The 15,656-nt window shown below is 41.9% G+C and overlaps 1 protein-coding gene across 8 annotated transcripts in view; it reads left to right on the top strand.

The window, feature by feature from the left end:
- Nucleotides 1–15,656, top strand: part of LOC122557205 (Krueppel-like factor 8) — a 188,897-nt gene that overhangs the window by 156,689 nt on the left and 16,552 nt on the right. For all 8 annotated transcript variants that reach the window (XM_087992066.1, XM_087992067.1, XM_087992068.1 and 5 more), the window contains one exon: nt 15,482–15,630. In XM_087992066.1, coding sequence (XP_087848192.1) covers nt 15,482–15,630 — 149 coding nt within the window. The remainder of the gene's footprint in view (nt 1–15,481; nt 15,631–15,656) is intronic.

The following is a 15,656-nucleotide window of genomic DNA, read 5'->3' as shown; positions in this document are numbered from 1 at the left end:
GTATTGCCACAACAATGGGAGAAAAATCGATCATTTTGTTTTGGTCCTGATGAATCTTGTTGGATCTATATTTAGTCCTATCATCATAGAAATCATCGTATATTCTTAAGCTGTTGCATGTGGGGTCAGAATTATTTGCCAAAGGCACCTGTCATATGAAGATTTTATATCAGGCTGATGAGTAATTTCTTTATGATGACATTATAAGTGTGGCTCCTCTCTCAATGCCAGCTGAAACGAATCTCTTGCAAAGTTGGACTGTGGTAGGCTGTAGCATTAATGTAACATCCTGCTGTTTCACTAGATTGGCCTCGAAAGATGGGATAGAATAATATAATACTAATTAAAGTGTCCCTTATGGCTGTCTTTGTTCAGAGTCCGAATGTTCTGCACAAGCACACCAACTTTGGAATCTCCAGTGGTTTTTGCAAATGTTTGGGAATGAAAAATCTCTCTTTGGGGAAGGAAAGGGCCATCATTGAAGAGTTCTGGTAAAGAGCTTTTTAAAAATATTCTTTCACGGGATGTGGGTGTTGCTAGCTAGGTCAGCAGTTATTACTCATTCATTCCTAATTGCCTAGAAGACAGTTGAGATCCATCCACATCACTGGTCTAGAGTCACATGTAGGCCAGACGAGGTCAGGAAGGAAATTTTCTCCCCTGAGTGACATTAGCGAATCAGATGGGTTTTTCCGATTAATCAATTCACGGTCATCTTTTTAATTCAAAATATTTATTGAGTTCAAATTCCAGCATCTGCCATGGCAGAATTTGAGCCAGGGTCCCCAGAACATTATGTGGAATAATGATCTGGTGGTAACACTGTTGGGCCATCACTTCGCCTCTTGCTTGGAGTACTTTCATTTAATTAGGCTGGAGCAAAGTCTTGAACCTGTAGAGGGAAAAAAATGATTTAACACCAAGCTTTTTTTTTAAAAAGTAAATCTGGTGGCTCCATTCATTTGACCTCACCCTGGGCAAGGTACTCTGACCTACCCTCACACATAAGGACAGTCAGCTGTTTCCTCTACTTCTCTTCTCCTCTTCTCTTCCCTTGGATGTTTTATTTGGAGATGTTCACACAGTACGGTTATTTAGAATCATAGAGATGTACAGCACGGAAACAGACCCTTCGGTCCAACCCGTCCATGCCGACCATATATCCCAACCCGACCTAGTCCCACCTACCAGCACCTGGCCCATATCCCTCCAAACCCTTCCTATTCATATATCCATCCAAATGCCTCTTAAATGTTGCAATTGTACCAGCTTCCACCGCATCCTCTGGCAGCTCATTCCATACACATACCACCCTCTGTGTGAAATAGTTGCCCCTTAGGTCTCTTTTATATCTTTCCCCTCTCACCCTAAACCTGTGGCCTCTAGTTCTGGACTCCCTGACCCCAAGGAAAAGACTTTGTCTATTTATCCTATTCATGCCCCTCATAATTTTGTAAACCTCTATAAGGTCACCCCTCAGCCTCCAATGCTCCAGGGAAAACAGGCCCAGCCTGTTCGGCCTCTCCCTGTAGCTCTGATCCTCCAACACTGACAACATCCTTGTAAATATTTTCTGAACCCTTTCAAGTTTCACAACATCTTTCCGATAAGAAGGAGACCAGAATTGCACACAATGTTCCAACAGTGGCCTGACCAATGTTCTATACAGCTGCAACATGACCTCCCAACTCCTGTACTCAATACTCTGACCAATAAAGGAAAGCATACCAAACACCACCTTCACTATCCTATCTACCTGCGATTCCACTTTCAAGGAGCTATGAACCTGTACTCCAAGGTCTCTTTGTTCAGCAACACTCCCTAGGACCTTACCATAAAGTGTATAAGTCCTGCTAAGATTTGCTTTCCCAAAATGCAGCACCTCACATTTATCGAAATTAAACTCCATCTGCCGCTTCTCAGCCCACTTCTCCAGATCCTGTTGTAATCTGAGGTAACCCTCTTCGCTGTCCACTGCATCTCCAATTTTGGTGTCATCTGCAAACTTACAACTGTACCTCTTATGCTCGCATCCAAATCATTTATGTAAATGACAAAAAGTAGAGGGCCCTCTATGGAAGCAATTCCTAGTACATCTCTCTATCTCAATTTCTGCATTTTGCTGCCTGAATGCTGAAAAGCCACTGCTTAGAGAGCTGGACAGTATTCAAGGTTTTAAGTTGGTGAGCAGATAAGAGATCGGTGGATTTTAAGATTTTAATCCCCTAAAACCTGATCAGTAGCTCAACTAGGGCTGGAGAGATAAGTATTAGATTCAGTTTGAGATATCTAGTTGATCTATTTGGTATAACAATGGGCAATAGTTGAGTGATATTTCTGAATTTGAAACTTGATTAGTTGAACACCACGAAGATAGCAAGGCAGATTATATGTTGCAGATATTAATGCCGACCCCACTGTGATCCATAGCAGCCATTTCAACACAAGTGTCCCTTCTTCAGAAACCTATTGTTCTGAAGTGGGGATACTGAACTTGAAACTTTAATTTTGCTTTCTCTCCAAAGAGCTGCCATACCTAAGTTTCTCCAGCAATTTATTTTTATTTCTTGCAATTGGAGAGAGTGAGAGCTACACCTTTGGGATTACTTTCACTTGAATTGTGCTGGGATTGGTGTACAGGCAAACCCTATAACTGAGGTTGTAGGGAGGGCTTTAAATAAAACAGTGAGGTGATGGTAAAGGCTCATGTGAGGGATAGTTGGAACGTTTAACAAGAAAAGCAAGGTAATGAAGCAGTGTAGTGACCTGGGTGTTGACAACCAGAGTGTGGAAGGGAGGGACAAAGCATACAAATATAAGAGTGCATCAGCAAATAAGGTCAGAGTTGGAAAAAACAGGTAAAAATGTAGAATTCTGTAGCATTCAGAACAAGCAGGATGGATTGGATAACACACAGAAATGAATGAGTATGATACAGTAACCTTCACAGGAATGTGGTACCAAAATGATCATGGCGGGACCTGAATACTCAAAGGCATTTGATGTTTCAGAAAAACTGGAGGAAGAGAAAAAGTGTGGGTTGGATTTGTTAATAAGGGATGAGTACAGTAGAGGAGAAAGTGAGGTCTGCAGATGCTGGAGATCAGAGATGGAAATGTGTTGCTGGAAAAGCGCAGCAGGTCAGGCAGCATCTAGGGAACAGGAGAATCGACGTTTCGGGCATTAGCCCTTCTTCAGGAATGAGGAAAGTTGGTCCAGCAGGCTAAGATAAAAGATAGGGAGGAGGGACTTGGGGGAGGGGCGTCGGAAATGTGATAGGTGGAAAGAGGTCAAGGTGAGGGTGATTGGTCAGACTGGGGTGGGGGCGGAGAGGTCGGGAAGAAGATTGCAGGTTAGGAAGGCGGTGCTGAATTTGATGGATTTGACTGAGACAGGCTGGGGGGAGGGGAAATGAGGAAACTGGTGAAATCCGAGTTCATCCCTTGTGGTTGGAGGGTTCGTAGCCGGATTCACCTGTACCTCCACACATATCATCTATTGCATCCTTTGCACCCGATGTGGCCTCCTCTATATTGGGGAGACGGGCCGCCTACTTGCGGAGCATTTCAGGGAACACCTCTGGGACACCCGGACCAACCAACCCAACCACCCTGTAGCTCAACATTTCAATTCCCCCTCCCACTCCACCAAGGATATGCAGGTCTTTGGACTCCTCCATCGTCAGACCACAGCGAAACGACGGTTGGAGGAAGAACGCCTCATCTTCCGGCTTGGAACCCTCCAACCACAAGGGATGAACTCGGATTTCACCAGTTTCCTCATTTCCCCTCCCCCCACCCTGTCTCAGTCAAATCCATCAAATTCAGCACCGCCTTCCTAACCTGCAATCTTCTTCCCGACCTCTCCGCCCCCACCCCAGTCTGACCTATCACCCTCACCTTGACCTCTTTCCACCTATCACATTTCCGACGCCCCTCCCCCAGGTCCCTCCTCCCTATCTTTTATCTTAGCCTGCTGGACCAACTTTCCTCATTCCTGAAGAAGGGCTAATGCCCGAAACGTCGATTCTCCTGTTCCCTAGATGCTGCCTGACCTGCTGCGCTTTTCCAGCAACACATTTCCATGAGTACAGTAGAAACAAGTGATCTTGGCTCAGAAGAATGAAACATTGAGTCTTTTTAAGTGGAGATCAGAAATCACGAAGGAAAGAAGTCACCAGTAGGAATAGGCCTCCTGACTGGATGTACACTGTAGATCACTATAAGTGGAATAAATGGTTTATCTGCAGTTTGGAAATCCGTAACTACTGGCTGCAGGGATCAGTTCTGAGACCTCCAGTTATTTATGAGCCATATTATTAAATTAGATGAAGGGGCGAATTATATGTAGCTAAATTTGCTGCTGATACCAAAACAAAAGTAAGTGAGTGTGAAGAGGATACACAGAATTAGTGTATAGATTATGACAGGCTGATTGAGTATAATGGTGTGAGGTTGTCCACTTTGGCATGAAGATTTGTAAAGTAGGATATTATTTAAATGGAGAGATGCTGCAGTATAGAAGGATCTGGATATCCTTATGCATGTTGCACAGAATGTTGGCATTCAGATACAACAGGCAATTAAGGAGACAAATGGAATATTGAATTTTATGCAAGGGAAGTGTAGTAAACTATAGGGATATCTTGCTTTAGCTGTACACACCATTGGTGAGATTGAACCTGCAGTTCCATGTGCACATTTTTGTTTGGCCTTCCTACTTAAGGAGGGAGACGCATTAGAAGCAGTTCAAAGAAGGTTCATTGACTGATTCCTGAAGTGAAGGGATTCTCTTCTGAGGAAAGACTAAGCAGTTTCCAGGGTTTGGAGTTTCGAAGATTAAGAGGTGATCTTATTGAAACCGAACATTCTGAAGGGGCACAACAAGACTGATGTTTCCTTCCACGGGAGAAATCTAAAAGTAGAGGGGTCTTCTTTTTTATATTTAAAAAGTGTTCCCCATTTATAATGTAAATAAAGAGGAATTTATTTTGAGAGATTGTCAGCATATGAAATTCTCTGCCCCCAGCAAGCAGTGGAAACTTGATCATTTAATGTATTAAAGTTCGAGTGAGACATGTTCAATTGATGAGTTAGTTGAGGGTTTTGCAGGAGAGGCGGGAAAGTGGTATTTAGGCCAAATCAGCAGTTGAATGGTGCAACCAAGTTCGTGGGTGAAGTGGGCTTTGCTTGCTTCTGTTTCTTATGGACCTCTTTGTGTCGAAGATAGAAAACACTGTTGACTAAAAGTCTGAAATTGCTTGTTTTTGTAACTGCTTTCAAAACCCTGAATTTCAACCTGGCTATTGTGGACTCCTTTGCTCAACACAGTCTGTTTTAACTCCTGGGTTTTGGAGACCAAAGCTGGCTCACAAGGAATTCTCAAAGCAGTTTTAAAACTGACGCACACCTTGATCTCTTCTGCTTCCTTCTGTTAGGTTATACAGGTAGCACTGTGCAGTCTCTCCCATGCTTTCAAATTAAATCAATGGCAGTGATGTCCAACAGGCTGTGTGACTTCCACATCTTAATTCTGCCCACAGGTGGAAACACCCTTACTACCTGAACCCTGCAGGTTGAAATGGTGAGGCCAAGAATGTAGCAACTTTCACGCAGCCCCTTTTCAAAATTTATTGGTTTTGTTCTTGCTGAGCAGATTGCTTTTAAAGTCAGAGCATAGATATTAATCACAGTTGCCAACAAGAAATGGATTATTTTGGAATCCTTGTACAATAGTTCACTTTTGACATTTAAATTAGACATAGTTAAGGTCAAATGGGACAGCATTTGTACAGGTGGGTGAGGATAGAGGTGACTTTGTGCTACAGCAGCAACTAGTGATGAAGAAATGGAATGTATCATTCCAGGTGGATGTACTTGTATACATGCCTGTATAGAGGAGTGACTGTGACTCTCCAAAATGGTAGGGAAATGCTTACAATTATTATTCCAATACTTCTAATGCATTAGTCGAGAATACTTTCCCATTACAGGTGGATCAATTTAAGATTCTGAACTTCTGATCATGCTCTTTATCTACAGAACTGAGAAGGCATCTGAGTACAATGCAAGTGCTATCAAAAAGGATTATAGAAGTATTAACAAGATTGAAGTTGCTGTTTTAGCTTGAAAGCTCTAGTTTGTATATCTAACTTTTACACACGCATCCTGATCTGGATATAGGTTTGCTTGCTGAGCTGGAAGGTTCGTTTTCAGACATTTCATCACCATACTGGTAACGTCTTCAGTGAGCCTCTGGATGAAGTGCTGGTGGCATGGCCCGCTTTCTATTTATGGCTTACCACCCATTTCACCTTTAACAACAAAACCGACAGACAAACCAACGATACACCCATGGGATCTCCGATATCAGGTTTCTTAGCAGTGGCAATAATGCAGGGACTCGAACAAACAGCTCTGCCAACCATTCAGTCCAAACTTTGGGTCTGCTACGTGGATGACACCTTAGTCATCATAAACAAAACAATTTAAAGAAAATCTTCAAGACCATCAATAATACCCTTACTGGCATAAAATTCACTAAAGAGGAGGAAAACAACAATAAACTGCCATTCCTAGATGTCACAGTAGAGTGATCAGCCAATGGGGAACTTCAAACCAGCATCTCCAGGAAAACAGCACATGCTGACCAAATATTGAACTACAGAAGCAATCATCCCAACACCCACAAACAAAACTACATTAGAACATTATTTCAACGAGGCACCACACACTGCAACACAGAGGAACTACACAGATCAGAGGAAAATCACCAATACAGTGTATTCAAAAAGAACAGGTACCCAATGAACACAGTCTATCGATTTCTCAGCAACAAACCCAAACATGCAGAAAAAACACATCCAGAAATCCTAGCCACTCTCTCCTACATCAAAGACATCTCGGAAATGACTGCCAGACTACTCAGATCCCTTGGCATCATGGTAGTCCACCAACACACTAAAACAGAAGCTAATGAACTTGAAAGACCCTATGCAGACAAAAAGAAAAAATGTCATTTACAAAATACCTTGCAAGAACTGTAACAAACACTACATTGGACAAACAGACAGAAAACTAGCCACCAAAAGACATGACCCACTCTCACTAGTATCTTTACATACAGATGAGGAAGGACACCACTTCGACTGGGACAAGCCAAACACAGATACGCATGAGAATTCCTTGAAGCATGGCATTCCAACTAGAATGCTATCAACAAACACATTGACTTGGATCCCATTTACCACTCCCTGAGAAAAAAACAGGGAATGACATCACAGGAAATGGCATCACCAACCCAAGGAAACTTAAACACGCAAATAGAAAGCGGGCCATGCCACCTGAGTTTCTTCTGGAGGCTCATTGATGGTGACAAAATGTCTGAAAACGAACCTTCCAGCTCAGCGATCAAATCTACATCCAGAACCTCAACCTGAGCTACAGATCTTCTCAAAACTCGCTAATATCCTGATCTATTTATGAAAGCTGCAATCAAAATCTGGGATTTGGCAGGTCAGATATTTGATTTGGCACCGCTATCTCATTGTTTATCTTTTTTTCTGTTCCTGAAGCAACTAACTAATCCTGTGGTCTGGATTTTGGAGGAAGGTTATCTATGTTAGCTTGCACAAGGCCTTTGTTTTGAGAGAGAGCCTGCTATGTGCACTTGTAGATCAAAATATGTTCCACTCTACTCTGGTCTGATGTCTATCCACATGATTAAATGGTCACTGTAGTTCTACTCTGCATTTTCTCTGAAAGAGCTTTGCATTTAGCTTTAGGGGTTAAATAGCAGGAAGTTTGGTCAGAGGCTCAAACTACCTGTCTTTACTAATCGCAGAAGGAAATCATTAAAACAAATATTTTAATTTTAACCTAAGCTATCCAGTGAGAAACCAATTGGATCAGTTTGGCTGACTGTTTTATATCCTGGTCTAATGACTGGTTAGTTGAAAAAGATAGAGTTAGGAGTTCACAAGCCTAGTAAAATGCCAAGAATGGAAAATTAATAAGAAAGATAGAAATGAGAATTGGGAACGCAGTGGACTCAGGCTCCTGACCAATTGGCTGCACGTCTAATATAAACTTAGGCGAGGGAGGGAAGACCAAAATTTGGAAGATAGACTAAGATGGGTTGTTTTGCTTCCCAGCATATCATATTTATAACTGATTACAGGAATTGGATTTGGTTAAAATCTAGTAATTGTAAACATGTTGACCATTCATTCTGGATGTTTTCAGGCAACATAATTCTTGTGATAATGTGTTGATAAGTCCCTCCCCAAAATCAAGTTTCTTCCTGCTGATTGCCCGTTTCATAGACTCTAGCCACGTGTTCATGGGCGAATCCAGAATTTTTGCACATGGTGCTCACCACCACCAGTATGTAGGGATTTGGCCACAGTGTTGGAAGAAAGTCTGACTACAGTGGTCTTAGTGGTGGTGTGGCTGAGGTGGGCAGAGGAGAAGTGGCAAAGATTAAGGGAAGCCCTTTATGGAGGGGGTTAGGAGGTGAGTTGCATGTGTTGGAATAAGTGTTTGTTCCTGTCCCTTTGGACGAACTTTTTGGAAGAAGCTGCAGCCATGATGAATTGTCAAGTAAACTAGAACAAAATGCGGTATTTGATTTTTCTCTTACTAAATTGGAACCAGAGGGGAGAAACTAGAAACATCCATTTTGAATGTTGGGAAGTGGGTTGGGAGTTAAACGGGAAAGTAAGATTGACGTTTATTGGATAAGAGAGGAGAGAGATGAGAAGCAAGGAGTTTGGGAACATGGATGTTAATGATCTTCTGCAAATTAAATCTCACTTTGCCTTCAATCATAACATCAGATCCTTGTCTTTTGTAAAGGATGCACTCTACCTGTTTAATGTTAACCTAAGCTTTGAATGCAAAGGCTGTAAAATCTCCAAGACTTTGAGAAATGTCTTGAGTTTTGAGAAGCAACAATTTGAAGAAAATTTTCAAAGTTAAATCTGGTGCCTAAAACTGCAATGAAAATGATCTAAAATTTAATGAGATTAAATTTGATTTAAATCCACCGTTTGTTAATTGGGTGTAGTTTTAGAAAATAACTTTTTTTTATACCCCTCCAGCAATAGATCATTTGCAGCTACAGCTAGAAATATCTTTTAAAAGCTTAAAGGAAAAATAATTAATTCCCCAGAGCAGCAGTTTTATCATAGTTTTTAATGTAATGGAATCCTTTCCATCCGTGCTCTCAATGCTCAGTACAAATTCCAACGTTTTGGTAATTACACCAATTAAAATATCAAACGACTGAATGTATTGTCTCATTCTCTTGTAGAAAATCAACCTTGTTCCTTCAAATCTCCCCTTTTCATTAATGAATTACATGCGGGTTAACTGACAAATCTGATGTCATACACATTGCAAACACAGTAGGTGCAACGCTTGTCCTTTGACCTCCTCCCTCCTCACTGTCAAAGGTCCCAACTCCACCTTGTCAGGAGAATAAGTAATCTATTGTGCTTCTTTCAACCTACAGCATTTGCTGCTCACATTGTGGTTTCATTTACATTGGTGAGACTAAACATAGACTGGGTGACTACATTGTGGAGCACTTCTATTCTGTAAGAATGATCCTAACCTTCCAGCTACTTGCTATTTTAATATACAATCATGCCCTCATGGTAATGTTTCTGTCAAAAGCCTGCTCCCAGAAACTGCAATGCAATTTGGAAGAACTGCAATTAATTTTCCATTTAAACACTTCATAGCTTTCAGGACTCAACATTTGAGTTCAACAACTTCAGACCATGGTCGCTGTCCTCCATTTTGATTATACTCCTTTCCTTCCCTTCCCTAGTGTCTTCTTTGTGTTGGTTTGCTATCAGTAGAGCTGACTTTTTTTTGCTATTGACACCTACCAATAGCATCTGTCCTGCATCTAAATCTCCAGTGCATTAACATCCTCTGTCTTTTGCTGCAGGTACGTTTACATTCTGTTTCACCTAATCCTCCTCCCCCTTTGCCAATAGCATAAAATCCTTTCTTCCAGCCCCCCCTTCAGTTCCAAAGTAGTGTCATTTTTGGACTTGAAACATTGGCTCAGTTACCCTCTCTAGAGATGATCCCAGATCCATGTTTTCTCCAGCAAATTCTATTTTTATTAATCTCCAGCATCTGAATTACTTTGCTTTTACACCCATTTACCAATTCACTGTTCTCCTATATCATAACTTTTTTAAAGGCCTGTTTGGGATTGTATCTTTTCCTAGTTTTTTTTTTGCCAGCTTTTCTAGATTTTTCTAGGTTTACTTCTTGGTATGAGTATACTTACCGAACAATCAAGCAATAAAGTGGGATACTTGCTGGGAAGCTAATTGAGTTGAAAAAAAGAGTCTATTAACTCTAAATAGTCTTGAGGTGCAGGAGAAATTGAATATCAAAAGAGAAAAAGAAAGCTGCACTGATAAAACCATGATCTTCAGACGTTTTTAATTTACCTAGGTTGTTAACATTGATATTTATTTTTATATAATTTTTTGTAACCATTTTGCTAACTCTGTAACTGCAAGGTGTCTTACTGTTATGTTGCTGTTGGTGGCAATATCAGTCTATGGATAGTCAGATCTGTTCCAGCATTGCCACTCTGAGGAATGTGTGCACAACTGCAGCCATGTATAACCAAGCGGAACCCAAACCAAAGCAAACTTTCTGCTTGTTCTTCAGAAACAGAAGCGATCCTTCAGGTAGCTGTCAGAGTGAAGGAAATCAATCACATTTCCGATTTCATTTAATGAACCAGCTCAAATGAGATTTTGAAGACATAATGAAGGCATTCTCTTGAGGATTCTGGGTAAATCCAAGATGGGGGGGGTGGGAAAAATTTCTAGCTGTAATAGGCTGCTTCTTTCTTGAGGTATTTTAGATGTTGGAGGGGATTTCCTCAAATTCCAGGAGCAGCAATTACTGTTTTATGTGCTGTTGCATTGTTTTGGAACTTTGGAGAGAAAAAAAGTCAAAACAGTGGTACTTTTAAAAGGGAGAGGGACAGACAAAGCAACGCATGGTCAGGTCAGGTCAGTGCAGTGGTGGGGGGAGGAGGAGAAAGTGAGGTAGAGAAACCCACACTGCTAACTGACACAGTAGTGAACCTGCACAGTTACTGCCTTTGCTGTTGAATTCTTGTATCGCTGGACATCAGAGTGCGTCTAGGACAATTAACAGTGAAATTCACAACTAATCTTGGAGGCACCTGTTTGGGAGAGGTCACAGAACAGAAACAGATAAGTGGATAGTTATAGCCTTGCTGTAAATCTATAATAGTAAGTAGCGTGGGTTCTTTCTTGATTATATGTTTTATTTGAGATATTTGTCGTGATTAAACTTCAAAATATATGCCATAAGTATTAAGTTAGCCTGGAGCAGTGTTTTGTAGAGGAATAAGACAGGGCTATTTTCTGGGTCTGTAGGTTGGAACAAGCAAAAGTGGCCTTTAGGAGAGTGATATGCTATTCTTGTTGGATGTGGGAGTTTAGAGAGAGTTTACATGTTACTGAGGATTATATCTGCCGTTGGTTGTGAATCCTGTCAAATCAAATGGAATGGTTGGAAAGACAGAGGCGATGAGGAATTTACAAGAGCAAGGGGGGTGTGATGGATGGCAGTTATAGGAAGGGAGAAAAGTCACAGTTACAGTCACATAGATGGCTTGACTCAGGAAAGGTAAGATAGATAGGCAGGTGGTGCAGGAGTCTTTTGTGGCTATCCCCATTTCAAACAAGTATGCCGTTTTGGAAAATGTAGGGAGTGATGGATTCTCAGGGGAATGTAGCATGAACAGCCAAGTTTCTGGTATTGAGACTGGCTGTAATGCAATGAGGGGTACGCTGGGTTCCAAGAGATTGATTGTGTCAGGAAACTCTCCAGTCCGAGGTACAGACAGATGTTTCTGTGGCCAGCAGCGAAAAATCAGAATGGTGTGTTGCTTCCCTGGTGCCAGGATCAAAGATATCTCAGAGAGGGTGCAGAATACTCTTGAGGAGAGGGCCCAGCAGGAGGCCATTGTACACATTGGAATCAATGACATAGGAAGGGCAAAGGATGAGATTCTGAAGAGAGAATATAGAGAGTTAGGTGGAATTTAACAAGGAGATCCTCGAGAGCAATAATATCTGGATTACTCCCGGTGCTATGAGCTAGTAAGGGTAGGAATAGCAGGATAGAGCAGATGAATGCATGGCTGAGAGGCTGGTGTATGAGAGGTTGACATTGTTGGATCATTGGACTCTCTTCTGGTAGAAGTGACGTGTGCAAGAAGGACTGATTGCACCTAAATTGGAAGGGGGCTAATATACTGGCAGGGAGATTTGCTAGAGCTGCTCAGGAAGATTTAAAGTAGTAAGGTGTGTTGGGGGGGGGGGGGAGAGGTGGGACGATCAATCTGAGACTGATACAGTTGAGAACAGAAGCAAGTCAGGGCAGGCAGGGACCAAGCAGAGAACAACGCAGGACTGATAAATTAAACTACATTTATTTCAATGCAAAAGGCTTAACAGGGAAGGCAGGTAAACTCGGCATGGTTAGGAACATGGGACTGCGATATCACAGCAATTACAGAAACATGGCTCAGAGATGGACAGGACTGGCAGCTTAATGTTCCAGGATACAAATGCTACAGGAAGGACAGAAAGGGAGGCAAGAGAAGAGGGAATGGCCTTTTTGATAAGGGATAGCATTACACCTGTCCTGATGGAGGATATTCCCGGAAGTATACATCCAGGGAACTTATTTGGGTAGAACTGAGAAATAAGGAAAAGGTGATCGCCTTATTGCAGTTATATTATAAACCCCCTAATAGTCAGCAGGAAATTGAGAAACAAATTTGTAGGGAGATCTCAGTTACCTGTAAGAATAATAGGGTGCTTAGGGTGGTTATGGTGGAGGATTTTAACTTTCCAAACATAGACTGGGACTGCTATAGTGTTAAGGGTTTAGATGGAGAGAAATTTATTAAGTGCGTACAAGAAAAATTGTGAATTCAGTATTTGGATATACCTACTAGAGAAGGTGCAAAACTTGACCTACTCTTGGGAAATAAGGCAGGGCAGGTGACTGAGGTGTCAGTGGGGGAGCACTTTGGGGCCAGCGACAATAATTCTATTAGTTCTAAAATAGTGATGGAAAAAGATAGACCAGATCTAAAAGTTGAAGTTCTAAATTTTGAGGAAGGCTAATTTTGAAGGTATTGAGCAAGAACTTTCAAAATCTGATTGTGGCAGATGTTTGCAGGTAAAGAGAAGAGTTGAAAATGGGAAGCCTTCAGTAATGAAATAATGAGAGTCCAGAGACGGTATATTCCTGTTAGGGTGAAAGGAAAGGCTGGTAGGTATAGGGAATGCTGGATGACTAGAGAAGTTGAGCATTTGGTTAAGAAGAAGAAGGAAGCACATGTCAGGTATAGACAGGATAGATCGAGTGAATCCTTAGAGTATAAACGAAGTAGGAGTATACTTAAGAGGGAAATCAGGAGGGCAAAAAGAGGACATGAGATAGTTCTGGCAAATAGGTTTAAGGAGAATCCAAAGGGGTTTTTACAAATACATTAAGGACAAAGGATAATTAGGAAGAGAATAGGGCCCCTCAGTGATCAAGGCAGCCTTTATGTGGAGTTGCAGGAGATGGGGGAGATACTAAACAAGTATTTTGCATCAGTGTTTACTGTGGAGAAGGACATGAAAGATATAGAATGTAGGGAAATAGATGGTGACATCGTGAACAATGTCCATATTACAGAGGAGGAAGTGTTGGATGTCTTGAAACACATAAAAGTGGACTAATCCCCAGGACCTGATCAAGTGGACCCTAGAAATCTGTGGGAAGGTAGGAGAGTGATTGCTGGGACTCTTGCTGAGATGTTTGTATCATCAATAGTCACAGGTGAGGTGCTGGAAAATTGGAGGTTGACTAACATGGTGCCATTATTTAAGAAAGATGGTAAGGACAAGTAAGTGAACTATAGACCAGTGAGCCTGACGTCAGTGGTGGGCAAGTTGTTGGAGGGAATTCTGAGGGACAGGATGTACATGTATTTGGAAAGGCAAGGACTAATTAGGGATAGTCAACATAGCTTTGTGTGTGGGAAATTATGTCTCACAAACTTGATTGAGGTTTTTGAAGAAGTAACAGAGGATTGATGAGGGCAGAGCGGTGGTGTGATCTATATGAAGGCATTCAACAAGGATCCTCATGGGAGACTGGTTAGCAAGGTTAGATCTCATGGAATACAGGGGAACTAGCCATGTGGATACAGAACTGGCCCAAAGGTGGTAGAAGACAGAAGGTGGTGGTGGAGAGTTGTTTTTCAGACTGGAGGCCTGTGACCAGTGGAGTGCCACAATGGTCGGTGCTGGGTCCACTACTTTCCACCATTTATATAAATGATTTGGATGCGAGCATAAGAGGTACAGTTAGTAAGTTTGCAGATGACTCCAAAATTGGAGGTGTAGTGAACAGTGAAGGAGGTTACCTCAGATTACAACAGGATCTTGATCCAATGGAGTTTAATTTAGTTAAATGTGAGGTGCTGCATTTTTGGGAAATCAAATCTGAACAGGACTTATCCACTTTACCATTAAGTCCTTGGGAATTTTGCTGAACAGAGACCTTGGAGTACAAGTTCATAGCTCCTTGAAAGTAGAGTCACAAGTAGATAGGATAGCAAAGAAGGTATTTGGTATGCTTCCCTTTATTGGTCAGAGTCTGGAGTACAGGAGTTGGGAGGTCATGTTGTGGCAGTACACAACATTGGTTAGGCCACTGTTGGAATATTGCGTGCAATTCTGGTCTCCCTCCTCTTGGAAAAATGTTGTGAAACCTTCTGGATTCAGAAAAGATTCCAAGAATGTTGCCAGGGTTGGAGGATTTGAGCTATAGGGAGAGGCTGAATAGACTGGGGCTGTTTTCCTTGAAGTGTTGGAGGCTGAGGGGTGACCTTAGTGAAGTTTATAAAATCATGAGGGGCATGGATAGGTTAAATAGACAAAGTCTACTTCCTGGGGTGGGGGAGTCCAGAATTAGAGGAGACAGGTTTGGGGTAAGAGGGGAAAGATATAAAAGAGACCTAAGGGGCAACTCTTTCACGCGGAGGGTGGTAAGTGTATGGAATGAGCTGGCAGAGGATGTGGTGGAGGCTGGTACAATTGCAACATTTAAAAGGCATCTGGAATAGGAAGGGTTTGAAGGGATATGGGCCGGGTGCTGGCAAGTGGGACGAGATTGGGTTGGGATATCTGGTTGGCATGGACGAGTTGGAGCAAAGGGTGTGTTTCCGTGCTGTACATCTCGATGACTCTTGGTCCTTTGAAAGCCAACTTGAATTAGCAAGAAATAAAAAAAAATGCCACTATAAGTACTGGATATGTTTTTGAAATAGAGATTTTAAAATAGTTTTTTTTTTAAAATCAGCACATTTTTACACTCCTAACATGACATCCTTTGCTCCTTCTCAGTGCACAGAACATGCATGGAATACGGCGGCTGCCGAGATCAGAGTCACCTGATCCCAAGAGGAGGCGTGTCCACCAGTGCGACTTTGAGGGCTGTAACAAAGTCTATACAAAGAGTTCTCACTTAAAGGCCCACCGAAGGATCCATACAGGTAGATGCAGCTCCCAAAGTGCCGAA

The sequence above is a fragment of the Chiloscyllium plagiosum genome, unplaced genomic scaffold (assembly GCF_037043375.1).
Source record: "Chiloscyllium plagiosum isolate Xiang-an unplaced genomic scaffold, Cpla_swu_hap1 HiC_scaffold_11, whole genome shotgun sequence".
NCBI classification, from domain to species: domain Eukaryota; kingdom Metazoa; phylum Chordata; class Chondrichthyes; order Orectolobiformes; family Hemiscylliidae; genus Chiloscyllium; species Chiloscyllium plagiosum.
The sequence above is the reverse complement of the archived record's forward strand: the minus strand, read 5'-3'. Positions and strand labels throughout refer to the sequence as shown.